The sequence below is a fragment of the Emys orbicularis genome, chromosome 18, assembly GCF_028017835.1.
Source record: "Emys orbicularis isolate rEmyOrb1 chromosome 18, rEmyOrb1.hap1, whole genome shotgun sequence".
Taxonomy (NCBI): domain Eukaryota; kingdom Metazoa; phylum Chordata; order Testudines; family Emydidae; genus Emys; species Emys orbicularis.
The window spans coordinates 22,333,222-22,347,447 of NC_088700.1; the positions used below are offsets into that span (position 1 = coordinate 22,333,222).

A 14,226-nucleotide genomic window follows, 5' to 3' on the forward strand; every position below is an offset into this window, starting at 1 on the left:
TAGTGAGCCAACGGGAAGAAAGAGGTTTGCCGAACAAACCTGCCATATTTTCAAAGGTGAGTGTTGCTGGGGCATTGCTACGGGAATCACACTCCTGATACCTCACCCAAGTCTTGTCCAAATCCTCCATGAAGCCGTTCTCGTGGGATCTGAAAGCACAAGGAGACAATACAGAGCATCACTGGAGACCACCGCCTGGCCCAATGGGAGCGCGCATTGATGCTATGGGAGCAGGGGAACGTCCGAAACGCCAGCCCGTCTCATTCACACCTGCCCACATCAGCCCCACTCTCTGCACTTCAGCTTCACTGCCCCTTAGGCTAGAGGCTAGAAGGAGCTGCTCTGCCTTTGCTCTTGGCAGGCTGTGCTAGAAGGGGGGTGACGTGTGTGCAAATGGGCGGAGGAGCACATGATGGCTGCAGGCAGAGAACTGTGTGTGCATTACACAGCGGGCGTGTATATTCTATGTATGTGCACACGTAGTCCTGCCTACAGTAAACCCGTGCACGTGTAGTGTGTGTGGCTGTTACACTGGGTGTGCAAACGTGCATTTGTGAAGTGTCTGGGGCGCAGTTAGTGCCACGGCCCGTCATTACGCAATCCAAAGGCAGAGTTCGGGGGCTGTTGGGAGATTAAATTCACCTGTCAGGTCATGCACAAGTAAAGCAAACCCCTCAAAGCGCAGCTCAGAAACAGGCTCCATGTCCGTCGGCTCTCGCACCCCAGAACCAATGGGCTCAGTTCATGAGAGAAAAGCTCCGTTCCCCGAGCACAGAGAGGCCTAGGCTGGGCAGCGAGCGGCAGCTGAGGGGGAACCGGGGGAGTCTGGACAGAGTGGGGCGACTAGCCGCTAGGAGATTATAATAATTAAAATCCAGGAAACCCCGTATCTTCAGCTTCTAGAAGGCCAGACCCTAACATCGCCTGGTCCCCAGTCAGAGCCAATCCCGTGTAACTATGGAGATAGGGGACTGGAGACCAGCGGAAGGGTTGACAGTGTGCTGAAGAGGGCAGGGGGGGTGAAGTGGCCTGCGTCTGCACCCGGAACCAGCAGCTCATGGCGCTCAGTGCTCCAGGGCAGCATCCCGAGGCCGGAGTTGCTGAGCTGGAGGAGCAGAGTGGGCCAGCATATGGGGTCATCGTGGAGTTGGCCCATCTCAGCACTGAGTTTCCTGCTCCTCCCATTGAGGCAGCCAGCTCTGTGCTGGATGTACAGTGAGGTGGACAGGAGGGACACCCCCACCAGATGGGACCCAGCTTCCAACAGGCAGAAGGGCCTGAGGAGGGTGCTCCAGGGGATGGGGTTACAGGTGGGGGGTGAAGGCAGCGAGTATGCTCCAAAGACTGGCACACTGGCTAGCGTTGAAGGGACGGGAGTTCAGTTCCCAACTGACGCCTGTGGTGTGCCCTGGGGGCAAGTCCCCTCTCTCTTTACATCCCAAGCCAAGGGCCATCCCAATTTCTCTTCAGATGGGAGCTCGTCATTCTGTCTGTGTCTCTGAATTCCCTCTAATTCTGCAGTATCAGTTTGGAGCTGGGGTGCCCAGCACCGCACGCAGGGTAGCGATGAGGCCGCACCACTGATTTATATGAAGGCCTGGCAGGATTGTCTGTATTTTTCTCCCTCTCATTCCCTAGGTATCCTAACAGCTTGTTGGCTTTCTCGACCATGGCTGCCCACTGAGTAAAGGTCTCCACTGAGCTCTCCATGCTGACGCCCACGCCCTATCCTGAGTTGACCCAGTTAATTTAGAGTCCTCGACGAATGGTTCTAATTATTCTCTCCAAGGTGCATTACTTTGCATTTGTCAACACAGAGTTTCATCTGCCATCATGCTGCCCATCCCCCGCCCTTGGCTGGTCCCTCTGAAGTTCTCACCGTCTTCTCTGGTCTTGACTAACCTCAATAATTTTGTCTCACCTGTCAGTTTTGTCACCTCCCTGCTCGCTCCCTTTCCCACACCCATTGATAAATTTATTGAACCACTCCGGGCCTAAAACAGAATCGGTGTGGCTCCCTGCTCTTAACCTTCTACTGACGAATGAAAAAGATTGACTCCAGTCCTACCCTTGTTTTCCTGTGTCTTAGCCAGTTTTTGATCCATGGCAATACTTGACCTTTTACCCCATATGCAAGGAAGTCCTTTCTGCACAGAGCCCAATTAGCCTGCGGAGCTGATTGCCACAGGATATCGTTAATACCAAGTGTTTAGCAAGATTGAACAAGGGACTGGCCATTTCTATGGGCAACAAGACTACCCAGAAGGATATGAGTAAATATTCAAAGAATCAACAATGGCTCTTGCAGGGCTCTGAACTCACTTGCTTCAGAGCAAAAGCCAGTCTCTAACCACTGGGGACTAGGAGGAAAACTTCCCTGAGGGCAGGTTATCCACATCTGCCTACTGCAGGGTTTCTTGCACCTTCCTCTGATGCATCTGGCACTGGCAACTGTCAGAGACAGGACGCTGGGCTAGATGGACCTCGTACATGGCCCATGCCTATGTTTCTGTGCTTTCTAACGACTGCAGCCACAAATTCATCGAGCTGGGTGATAGCTGGCTCATAAAACCACTAACCCTGAACTGATGGAGGAAGATTATAGGCACACATCTGCACTGCTCCTTATCAACACTTCTAACAGATGGGTTATGGGTACTGGTGCTGCTGCATATGGGAGACAGAGCCTAGCTGGGCTCTCAGAGCCTATGGGGAGTTCACGGTGCTGGCAACTAGGAAAAAACCTTCCTAGTTATTATATACTGAGCCCATGTGGGTCAGAGAGACGATGGACATGGAGGCAGAGCGCCCCAACGCCTTCCATTGTCCAAGAGCTGGAAAAAAACAGCCAATCCCTCCCCCTCCCCACCTTATGAAGGGGTAACTCTGAGAACGCTTGTGTTTTCTTTAAAAATAATCTGAGCATTTTCCTCCCCAAGTATGGTGATAAACTTCCCATTGGAGCTGAGACCCTGGACACCCAGTCTCAGCCAGATGGGAACTTTCACCTCCAAGTTGCCCAGGGAACAGATGTGGCTTATCATGTGGAATCAGGCTCAAAGTGCCTCTGATTCCATAGCCGGGATCTCTAGCGCCGCTTGGGCCAGGTCCGCAGTCCTGCTGGTTGGGGATCATTAGGCAGGTGCAGAACAACAGCTCAGCAGAGGTATCCTGAGTCCTACTCTAGCCCCTGCACACACACAGCTGATCACGTCCTAGCACATGCAATGTTTGGAGAGCTCAGAGCGCTCCTGGAGAGCCGTGTACAGACTTGAGGATGGCCAGGGAGACGTTCTGCTTCCAGGGGCTGTCTTTGCGCATCCCAATCCCAAAGCCAGAGCGGAAGAAAAGCTCCCCTGTTGTCACCAGGTCACACTTCTGGGAGGCTTCGAACTCCAGCACTGCCGAGTCCCAGATGAAGGCGTGGAGCTTGCTAACGCAGCACGGAGAAAGGAGAAGCCAGGTCAGTGGGGCAGCATGGACTGGCTTGTCTTAAATTACTACAGCTGCATGATCTGCAGAGGGTGGTGACTGTTGTCAGCTATAATACAACCACCAGGCAGCCCCCATTCTGATCCACGCAGCAGCCCCGTTTGGAAGGGCAGAAGCAATTTCAGAGCTGTAATACACTGCACCATGAATGCGAAATGGGGAGACGCCATCTCATGGTCCACAGGGGAAAGGCAAGTCCCAGCCCTGCTTTCTGCATAGTAGGGAGAGGCCCTTTCCAGTCTGTATCCCACGACACTCCCCCCCCCAAAGCACCACCCAGAGAAGCTTTACGCCTTTCTGTGCTTGCCCCAGGTATCATACACCCCCCCATACCCCTGCCCCCTAGAGCACTAGCACATCCTGGCATTATACCCCCCCTACCCCTGCCCCCTAGAGCACCAGCAAAGTCCTGTGGACAGCTTCGCTCATGCCTGGTAGCCCTCTGGCACAGGGACCAGCGCCCTGACCAACAGTGAGAGCCGCCGCCCCGCACACACAGCGAGCCTGCACAGCCCCCAGCCAGGCCCGCAGCCGCCAGGCAGGGCGCAGCCCCTCGCTCACTTGTCCCTGACGGCCTGGATGGCTTCGGCAGCGCTCTCATAGTTGTGCTTCTCCATGTGCCGGTACATGGTGCTCAGCTCCACCTGCCGCCGGAAGTAAATGTCCACCGAGCTCTGCTTCACTGTGGCGTAGATGAATTTATCGGAGGGGTTCCGCAGCTGCAAGGCAAGGCAGAGCCGGCTGTGAGGGCTGGGCAGGGGAGCGGCTGGAGCCAGCAGTCCCAGTCATTCCCTCCCTCCGCGCCCTCCACTGCATGCCCAGCTGCCGGCCCTCACTCGCTTGTCCGAACTGCTCCCTTCTCTGGTGAACCAGGGCCGGGCGCCTGACTCCCTTTGAAAATCCTGGCCCTCATCGGCAGTGCCCCCGAACTCTCACGGTGGGCCCTGTCTGTTCCATGTCTGGCTTGTCTGACGTCAGCCGTCAGCTCTCCGGAGCAGGAAACGGGGCGTAGCTGGGTTTGTAAAGTGCGTGAGACATTATGAATCGTTTCCTGTTAGCTCAAGTTCCCTAAGCACTGACAATGACAGCGCCTTGATTTAGGCTGTTTCTGGACAAGGTTCCGGTTTGCTGGGTCAGTCAGCCGTTCCCTGTCACCGCGCCATGTCAGCGCCTGCACCAGTATTTGAGAGAACCGGGGAGCACCGATGCCTTTGTGCTGAACACGAGCTGACAGCTTTGGGGGGCTCATTGGGCCCTTCACACTTTGGAACCCCTCCCCCCATCACTGATTCTTATCCCTCATGTTTTCACAGTGCTGGGGCGGGGGTTGTGCCTGCTTATAAAACAGTTGCTCCCAGGAGTTCCCTCCTGCCCTAGCCTGCAGGCCTCACTTCTCACTTCTCCTGCCCCCTCTCGCACAACAGCAAACAGCAGGAAGAGCAGATGGGCAGGGGGACTAGGGTACTGTCTAGAGCAGGTCCCACGGCTCAGGTGAGGGGAGCCAGCAGCCTCGCCCTGGGCCTCTCTCTGCTCTTCATAGCAGTGTCTGGGGGGCATGTCTGGGTCTGGGGAGGGACACAAGGGGAGCACGGCTGGGTCTGGGGAGCACGGCTGGGTCTGGGGAGCACGGCTGGGTCTGGGGAGGGATGCAAGGGGAGCCTGGCTGGGTCTGGGGAGGGACGCAAGGGGAGCACGGCTGGGTCTGGGGAGGGACGCAAGGGCAGCACGGCTGGGTCTGGGGAGGGACGCAAGGGGAGCACGGCTGGGTCTGGGGAGGGACGCAAGGGCAGCACGGCTGGGTCTGGGGAGGGACGCAAGGGCAGCACGGCTGGGTCTGGGGAGGGGCGCAAGGGGAGCACGGCTGGGTCTGGGGAGGGATGCAAGGGGAGCACGGCTGGGTCTGAGGAGGGACGCAAGGGCAGCACGGCTGGGTCTGGGGAGGGACGCAAGGGCAGCACGGTTGGGTCTGGGGAGGGACGCAAGGGGAGCACGGTTGGGTCTGGGGAGGGACGCAAGGGCAGCACGGCTGGGTCTGGGGAGGGACGCAAGGGGAGCACGGCTGGGTCTGGGAAGGGATGCAAGGGGAGCATTTCCTTGGCTGCTACGCCTCAGCGTAGAACCTTGAGCACTCGTGTTTGGGGCTCCAAGATTATTGGCGCCAGAGATCAAGCTACAGGCCCTACTTCCCAGCCAGCAGATGCACATTAGACCATCGTATGTTTCCACATTTACCTGCCTCAGTGACACACACAAACCCTCTCAGAAAGACACACGCTAATTACCCTCGGGTCGTTAATGCCTGTGATTCTCTCTTCAGGTCTGTCTAACACCAGGAAGGCAGCCAGGTTGGCAGTGTAGGAAGCCACAATGATCATAGCAAAGCCAGCCCACACCATGCCAAGGATACGAGCAGAGAAGCTCCGGGGAGCACCTGAGGGGGAAGGAGAAAGAGTTAGGAGCAAAGATGCAGCTCCATCTGTCAGCAAGGAGAGACTGCCAGAGCAGACAGGTACCCGGCGGGACACCATGGATCTGATACCCAGGGATGGAAAACAATCCCCCTTGTCTTGTCTGAACTACCACTGTCCGACCTGTCTCCACAGGGCATTATGGGAGTCACATGGCTGACTCCAGGCACCATTCTGTGACTGTCAGGGCACTGGTGCAAAGGGAGGACACAGGTCCAGTTTGCTGTATTGCGTCCCAGTACAGAAGCCCCACACTTCCCCTCTGCCAGGGAGGCAAACAGCTCGGCCCTGGAAATGATTGTCCTTGGTCAGCAGTGCCTCCAAACAGACAGGTCAGCTCTTGCCAGAATGGAGAATTGGTCAGTGACATGGTGAGCCATGGTGGGACCGTGTCCCAGCCCGCGTGGAAGAGAAACCGTTTGTCTTGGTGTGACAGCAGCTCCTTCCTCAGGAGCTGCTTACACAGCAGAGAGAATTCATGGCTAAAGGGGGGCCAGGCAGTGACTGAGTGGGAGGCCCCAAGGAACAGTGGGTGCTGTAAGCAGAGGTGATGTGTCTTCAGCAGAGGCACTCGTCCTTCTGAGTCAGCAGTGAGCCAGTGCCCCCACATGGTACAACTGAAGGTGCCATGTCCTCACCACCCACGGTCACTGAAGTTCCCCTGGCATGTTTTTGTACTAGGAGCAGGCATGTTAGGCCAGAATGCAAAGACCGTAAGAACATAAGAACGGCCAGACCGGGTCAGACCAAGGGTCCATCTAGCCCAGTATCCTGTCTACCGACAGTGGCCAATGCCAGGTGCCCCAGAGGGAGTGAACAGCACAGGCAATCATCCCATGTCATCTACTCCCAGATTCTGGCACTCAGAAATTTAGGAACACCCAGAGCATGGAGTCGCATCCCTGACCATCTTGGCTAATAGCCATTGATGGACTATCCGCCATGACCAAAGCTGTCATTTGGCCAGGACACTGGGCCGATCTAAATCCCACCTGCAGTTTCCACTGAAGCAGGTAACACCTCTCACCCTACTGGGTGACATGCTGGCTGTGCTCCTGCTGGCCCGTGGGATGGAGAGACCCTGTGCACGTTGCACATGGGAGCCCTGAGCCTTTACGGATTATTAGCCTCCCATGTGAGAGCTTCTCCGGCATGTTCATTGTAGGAAACAGTGCAGTGCGGCCAGGCTGCCCTCCCCTGGGACATTACACGGCTCTCCTGTTCCCCTTTGGAAGCAGGCTGGGCTGCTCAGGACCTCTCACCTCCCTGGCTCCCTCTCTCCTCAGCTGGCCAGCATGCAGGGAGCACTAGCCCTGCTTGGGAAACGTCTGAGCTTCAGAGAGCACCAGCGCCTCCTAAAGCCCCAGTGTTCCCCACAGGTGTGCGCTGATCCATGTGGGTATCGAGCCCCCGGCCAGTGTATTACAGCAGACTGCAGCATGCGGGCAGGGACCCAGCTGGTCTGGGAGCAGTCTGCCTCCACCCTGTCCCTCTGGGCGCCCGACTGGAGGGACTCCAAGAGCTCGTGAGAGCTGCTGCTGGTCAGAAGACTTCATCAGCTCAGCTACAGCTGCTCCAGGGTGGCTGCCTGGACAGAGAGCAGCAGCCCATTGATACAGCTTAACTCAAGGAGTACAGATCCCTCTGGTCACAGAGCTCCCAGCCTGGACTTAGCAGAGGGCCCCTACCTGAGGGGGGCTCAGCAGTGGGGCCAGGAGCAGAGAGGGGGACACACCCAGGAAGGACTTGGTGCTGCCCCTCTGAGATGCTGCCACTCCAAAAGAGGGGAAGATGGATATGAAGCTCCCCCAGCATATTGGACTGGTGTCTCCCTCAGATCTGAGATGAAGCAACTGGGCCTGCTACTCCAAGGGCCCTGATGTGTGCTAATGCCTTCTCAGTTTGTAGCATTTAAAGCAAGAAGGGACCACTCTGATCATCTAGTCTAACCTCCTGTACACGACAGCCCATTGAGGTTCCCTGAATTAACTCGTCTTGAACTCGAGCAGATCTTACCTTCTCCGATCCCAGAGTTCAGCAGCACTCCCCAAGAGAACCACATGGCCGAGGAGAGGGTCAGTGCGTCTTCCTCCTCTTCCTCACTGTTCACTTTGAACCGGCCAAACGGGCTGAAAAACAGGGCCAACCACTTTGCTGGCACACACCGCCCCAGGCACCCCCAGTGCTGCCCAGCAGGTCCCATTCCCATGGCTGCTCCCCAAAGCTCCCACACCGGGGCCACACCCTTCAGCATCTCCAGCCCAAACATGACTGCGCCCCATGGACCACAACCTCCTCCTGCAACATCACACAACCACCTCCCGCTTCCCAGGCCTTCCCTGCACAGGTAGTTCTTCCCACTCCCATCCATTGGCGTCCCATTGCCGGGGGCATCTCCTCAGCATGGACCTGTCCCATTCCTGCAGCTCCCTAGAGCTTCCCCCAGAGCAGTGGGGCTCCCATCACATGCATGTCTGCACTGATCTGATTTAGCCATTCATGCTGCTACGTCGCCAGCCTCTGGGCCCATGAAGAGAAAATCCTAAAAATCAAAATCGGCTCAAAGCCCATTGACCACTTGCAAGGTATGAATGGACTCAGGTCCCACATCAATTGTAGGACAGCCTGGTGCCCACGGGTCCGGGGCTGTCTGGAGAGGTGGGAGTCACACTGCATGAAGGGCTGGACATGTAGCCTCTTGGGGAAATAAGGGAAGCAAATTCCAGAGTCCACCGAGTCTGCCCTGGCCTGAACCCCCAGGTTTAACTCTAGGGGCTAGTAGCTGGGCATCTAGACTGTCACTGGGCCAAGGGTCAGGTTCCCACGTGTCCAGGAGCCAATCACTATAGATCCATGGCACCCAGAACCACTCAGGAGCCAGCGCAGTCCATGGAGCCTTGGTTTAAGACATTCCCTAGAGCTAACACTGCAGCGCTAGCGCTCGCCAACAGGCCTCGGGGAGCCCGTGTAGAGCATGTGTCAGTAACCCAGCTAGAGCTCTCACACGAGTCTCCTCCCTGTCCCCTCCCCACCCTGTCCTAAGTGCACCCCCCCACACACACACACATGCCCCCACCCTCACCCAAACGTCAGTTACCTGAACCGGTCTAAGAGATATAACATCACGGCCACCACATGCACCGAGAGTCCCACCAGCAGCCACAGCGTGCTCTGGAAAGGCTGCATGAACGAGTCGAGGGTGCTGCGGGGGATTTCCTAGCACGGAGGGAGGAGAGGGAAGGAGCATTGGCACCTGGCCGGAAAGAGTCGTTTGGGAAACCAAATCCCTGCCAATCCAGGGAGCCCCCTGCATCCAGCCCTGCCTCCCTCCCCGTCCTCTGCTTTGACCTGTTCCTGCAGGTGGGGGCTTGCAGTCACTGCTTGAAAGGGGAGGCTCCAGAGACACTTTACCTTCATTCCGCCCCCAAGGGAGATTAGCCTCCACCCAACAAAGAGAGTCCAGGGGCCATGTCCATTCTCCAGCCCGCAAGGGTTTCATTTCCTTCTTAAAAGAGAGGATTCAAAGACTGTGTTTGTGCAAAGCGGTTGGAAACTTTGCTTTGCCCTGGTGCCAACACTGGAGAGCAGGGAATGGGGGAGGGGGAATAACCTTGGGAGGGCAGGAGAGTTTGGGAGATGGACCTTCTCCTGGTCCAGAGGGAAGTAGGGAGATGACCTGGCTCCATAGCCAATAAGACCGTCGTGGAGGGGTTCAGCTGCAGCATGGGGAGGTACATGGGGGTGGGCAGGGTTGCCAGGTGTCAGGTTTTTGATCGACCGCCCAGTCGAAAAGGGACTGTGGCGGCTCTGGTCAGGACCGCCGACCGGGCTGCTAAAAGTCCGGTCGGTGGTGCTGCAGGGCTAAGGCAGACTAGTCCCTGCCTCTCCTGGCACTGCACTGCGCCCTGGAAGCGGCCAGCAGGTCTGGCTCCTAGGCGGGGGTGCCATGGGGCTCCGTGCACTGCCCCCGCCCTGAACACCAGCTCCGCACTCTCATTGGCTGTGGTTCCCGGCCAATGAGAGCTGGGGGGCGGTGCCTGCGGGCAAGAGCAACATGTGGAACCTCCTGGCCCCCCACCTAGGAGACGGACCTGCTGGCTGCTTCCGGGGCACAGCATGGTGCCCCAGGACAGGGAGGAAGCCTGCCTTAGCCCCACTGCGCCGCTGACCGGGAGCCACCCAAGGTAACCCCATGCCCCCAACCCTGAGCCCCAAACCCCTGTCCCAGCCCTGAGCCCCCCCAAACTTGCAGCCCCCTCCTGCACCCCAAACCCCTCATCCCTGGCCCCACCCCAGAGTCCTCACCCCCCCTGCACCCCAACCCCCTGCATCAACCTGCAGTCCCCTCCCACACTCCAAATCCCTTAGCCCCGGCCCCACCCCAGAGCCCTCACCCCCTCCTGTACCCCAACCCCCTGCTTCAACCCACAGCCCACTCCTGCACCCCAAATCCCTGTATTTTGCCAGCCCGGATCCCCCTCCCGCACCCATAACCCCTCATTTCTGGCCCCACCCCAGAGCCCACACCCCCAGTTAGAGCCCTCACCTCCTCCCATACCCCAACCCCCTGCTCCAGGCCAGTGAAAATGAGTGAGGGTGAGGGACAGCGAGCCACCGAGGGAGGGGGAATGTAGTGAGTGGGAGCGGGGCCTCAGGGAAGGGGCGGGGTTAGGGTGTTCGGTTTTGTGCAATTAGAAAGCTGGCAACCCTAGGGAGGGAAGGAGGATGAGCAGGCCGGTGGTGGCGCTAGTATTGCCAAAAGGCTACAACCCTTATGTTCATTCATTGCTTAGCGGTAAGTGACCCACCCAGGGCGCTGTCTCGTCGTGCTTAATAAATCACCTGTAAAGACCAACACTACCAATGAGACAGCCAAGGCACGCAGCTCACACTCCAGCAAATACAGGGGGCAGGGAGTGCAGGGAGGGGACGGGGTCTAACGCTGGGGCCTAGAGTGACCGTAATGAAAACTACCAGTGGGGAAAGTCTCCAGGTAGTACTTAAAACTGGGGGCGGGACAGCAGAGTCCCACCCCCTGGAGTCACCGCCCCCAACCGACCAACAGGAGGAGTCTCACTCCCCCGTGGAGCTGGAGTCTGCACTGCTAAGGGCCTTGAAACCCGCGGGGCCACGGACCCAGGGTTGGTGTACCATGGTTCCAGCCTGCCCAGTAAACGTGGGATGGACTCAGGAGCAGGGGAGGGTCCTGGGAGGCCTTGGATGGGGAGGAAGCAGCCTTGGGCAGGGACAGATGAGAGGCCTGGGGCAGGAAGAGAAGCGGGGCTGAGGTGGAGGTTTTGTCCAGAGGCACTCATTAGCTGGGGCTGCCTGGGTGCGGGGAGGGAACCCACCGTCCGTCTCGGCCTGTCTGAGGGGCATGTCTGCTGGCACTAGCTGCACTGGCCCTCACCTTCTTCACCAGGATGGTGAGACCCTGGTACTTGAAGGGCTTGGAGAATTCGATGTACTGCGCACGCTCATTGTTGATGGTGAGGGGGGCCACGATCATGTCTGCCTGGCCGCTCAGGAGCTCCCCCATCATCCCGTTCCACTCCTTCTTATTGCTGTTATTGACCTGCAAGAGCCGGCAGGTGTGAACACCTCCACAGGCAGCATCAGCACATACAACCTCTCCCACCGACCCGGGGCTCAGGCTCCTCACAGCAACCCCAGCTGCTGCTGACAGCTGCCCATATACGTTTCTCCTGCGTCAACACAGGGCAAAGGGACATGTCCAAACTCACCCGCTCCTGTGTGCCAAATTTACCATCAGCAACCAGGTGAACTTCGTAGGTGAAATTCATCACCCCTGCAAGTCTGATCAGCAGGTCGATGCAGAAGCCGTAGCAGCACAGCGACACAGTGGGGCGGCCTGCAGAGGGGAGCAGGGATGCGGGACGGTTATGCAGCACCACAAAGCTTGCAGAGAATTCAGCACAGCAGTGCCTAACCCAGCAGAACCTAGTGAGCCCATGCGACGGACTGGGAGACCCGTGGCTGCGAATTAGTGAGCTAACGAACAAGTTTGCTAACAGCAAAGAGAAAGCATCCGCCATGTGCCATGGGGAATAGTGAGGAAATAGTTCCAGTGCTCCAGTAAATGTTCTGCTATGTATTTTGCCAGCGTGAAGAAGTCACAGCAATGAGACCTCACTGCAACCCTGTGCTCAGACATGAGAAACACCCAGACGTGTTTTACTTGTGGTTTATGTGTGCAGTGAATTAGCAAGGTTAATACCCTATTGGCTGTACAGGAAACCTGTCAATGCCACTGAAATGCATTCACCTCTGGGGTGGAACGCAGTGGATGTTTAACAGCCCACAGCAACACTGTTCAACAGTTCAGGATAGGAAATGAAGGAGAACACAGTGTTCAACTCAAGGAATTTAGGAAGGCAAAGTAACTTCCCACGTTGGAATTTACTGCCATGGGAGAACAAAGGAAGGAGTCAGTGAGTAAGAGAGAGAAAGGCATGAGGAGAGTCAGAGAGAAGGGAAGAAAGGAGAAGAAGAGAGGAATGCAGAGAGAGGAGAGACCTGCATGGGGGCTGCATCTCTCTATGCTGGGGTGTCTGAGATTCCCAACACCCACATGGCAATGGAGAGGAGCTGAGTGGGGTGCTCTCTGGCCTGCCCAGCTGCTCAGATATTTTCCAGGGGGCTGCTCCCTTTAAAGGTCTGCAGGCCGCAGAGCAGGATTGGGCTCCCTCGCTTTTTTGATGTGAGTTGCTGCTGCATGTTTATTCACTGGAAGAACAGTTACCTGGGATGGTCTCATTGGGTCCAGTGCAAAAGACCTTTTTCACGGGGTCTCCATTGATGGTAATTTCTTCCTTACATGTTCCATCGGCTTGTGTTGCTTTCACGTACACAAAGGGCTCTTGGTGAATTGTCACAATCTGTGGAGGAAGCAGAAATGCCCGTTTGCCTCAGAGACTGAGCCTGTGCCAGGGGCCTTCTCATTCCCCAAGGGGGTGTGGGATACACACCATGCCCCAGCAAAACACAAACTGTCTGGACTACTCAGTGTAGCTCATTCGTGGCAAGGATCCCACGGTGCCCATCACCCATAACGGAGTCAAGCAAGGCTCAGCCGGGAGAGCAGGCTGTGATGGGCTTTGACAGTTAGGGCAGGAAGTGTTTGTTGAAGGGGTCAGAGGTCACAGAGGCAGGGGTAGCCCCAGGCACCAGTGCACCAAGCGTGTGCCTGGGGCGGCAAGCCGCGGGGGGCGCCGTGAGGGCGGCAGTCAGGCTGCCTTCGGTGGCATGCCTGCGGGAGGTCCGCCGGTCCCACGGTTTCAGCAGCAATTCGGCGGCGGGTACGCCGAAGGTGCCGGACTGGCAGACCTCCTGCAGGCGTGCCGCCGAATCTGCGTTACCAGCAGACCTCCCGCAGGCAGGCCGCCGAATCCGCGTTATCAGCAGACCTCCCGCAGGCGCGCCGCCTAAAGCTGCCTGACTGCCGTGCTTGGGGCGGCAAAATACATAGAGCCGCCCCTGCACAGAGGGAAGGGTCAAATGCATAATGATAATAATAATAATCCTCCCCCCACCCAGCTCTCCCGCAGCACTTCTCCCACGTGGATTTCAAAGCACTTTACAAATGAGGCTAATAGCATTACCCCCGTTTTACACATGGGAAACTGAGGCATAGAAGAAGGCAAAGTAACGTATTCAGGGTCACCCAACAGGCCAGTGGCAGAACCAGAAAGAGCACCCAGGTGTCCTGCATCCCAGGCCAGTGCTCTGTCCAGTCGGTCATCCCAGCTCAAGCTAAACCGAATCCCCTTTAGCTTTGACCTAGGAACTGGGCCAGAGAGCCCCGCTCAGGGCCCCACTTACAAACAGACAACGCAACCCTGAATGAGTCTGGGCCTGCCCCTCAGTTACAAGCCCCTGGACACTGCTCTGCCAGGGCGGGGCTTGACAGTGCATAGACGTGCTTTCGTGTAACTTCACGCACTCCCACGGTACGGCCCCTTGACACTGCTGGTGCAGCATAAAGAGGCTTTTTAGTGTAACTGAGACTCAGTCCGGCCCCAAGGCCAGGAGACACGTGAGATGAGCTACCAGTGGCTCCATCTCACCCAGCTGAGACATTTGCTGGTACCTTCAATTTGGTTGACATTTGATAGCCCGCAGGTTTCTCTGTCTCTCCCCCCGGCCAGATGATCTTCCGGTCATTGGGCAGGACCTGCGAGTGTCACCGAGAGGAGAAAGAGACATCAGATGCCTGGTGCAGGCTCTGCACCTCCATCCGCAGCTC

General features: G+C 57.2%; 1 protein-coding gene across 4 annotated transcripts in view; it reads right to left on the reverse strand.

Moving 5' to 3' along the window:
• The window catches only part of GRIN1 (glutamate ionotropic receptor NMDA type subunit 1), a 74,576-nt gene that overhangs the window by 10,550 nt on the left and 49,800 nt on the right, over positions 1-14,226 (reverse strand). For all 4 annotated transcript variants that reach the window (XM_065418607.1, XM_065418605.1, XM_065418606.1 and 1 more), the window contains 10 exons: positions 14,071-14,154; positions 12,718-12,859; positions 11,705-11,832; positions 11,371-11,535; positions 9,058-9,176; positions 7,977-8,089; positions 5,775-5,923; positions 4,054-4,211; positions 3,272-3,433; positions 40-149 (listed from right to left, as the gene is read on the reverse strand). In XM_065418607.1, coding sequence (XP_065274679.1) covers positions 40-149; positions 3,272-3,433; positions 4,054-4,211; positions 5,775-5,923; positions 7,977-8,089; positions 9,058-9,176; positions 11,371-11,535; positions 11,705-11,832; positions 12,718-12,859; positions 14,071-14,154 — 1,330 coding nt within the window. The remainder of the gene's footprint in view (positions 1-39; positions 150-3,271; positions 3,434-4,053; positions 4,212-5,774; positions 5,924-7,976; positions 8,090-9,057; positions 9,177-11,370; positions 11,536-11,704; positions 11,833-12,717; positions 12,860-14,070; positions 14,155-14,226) is intronic.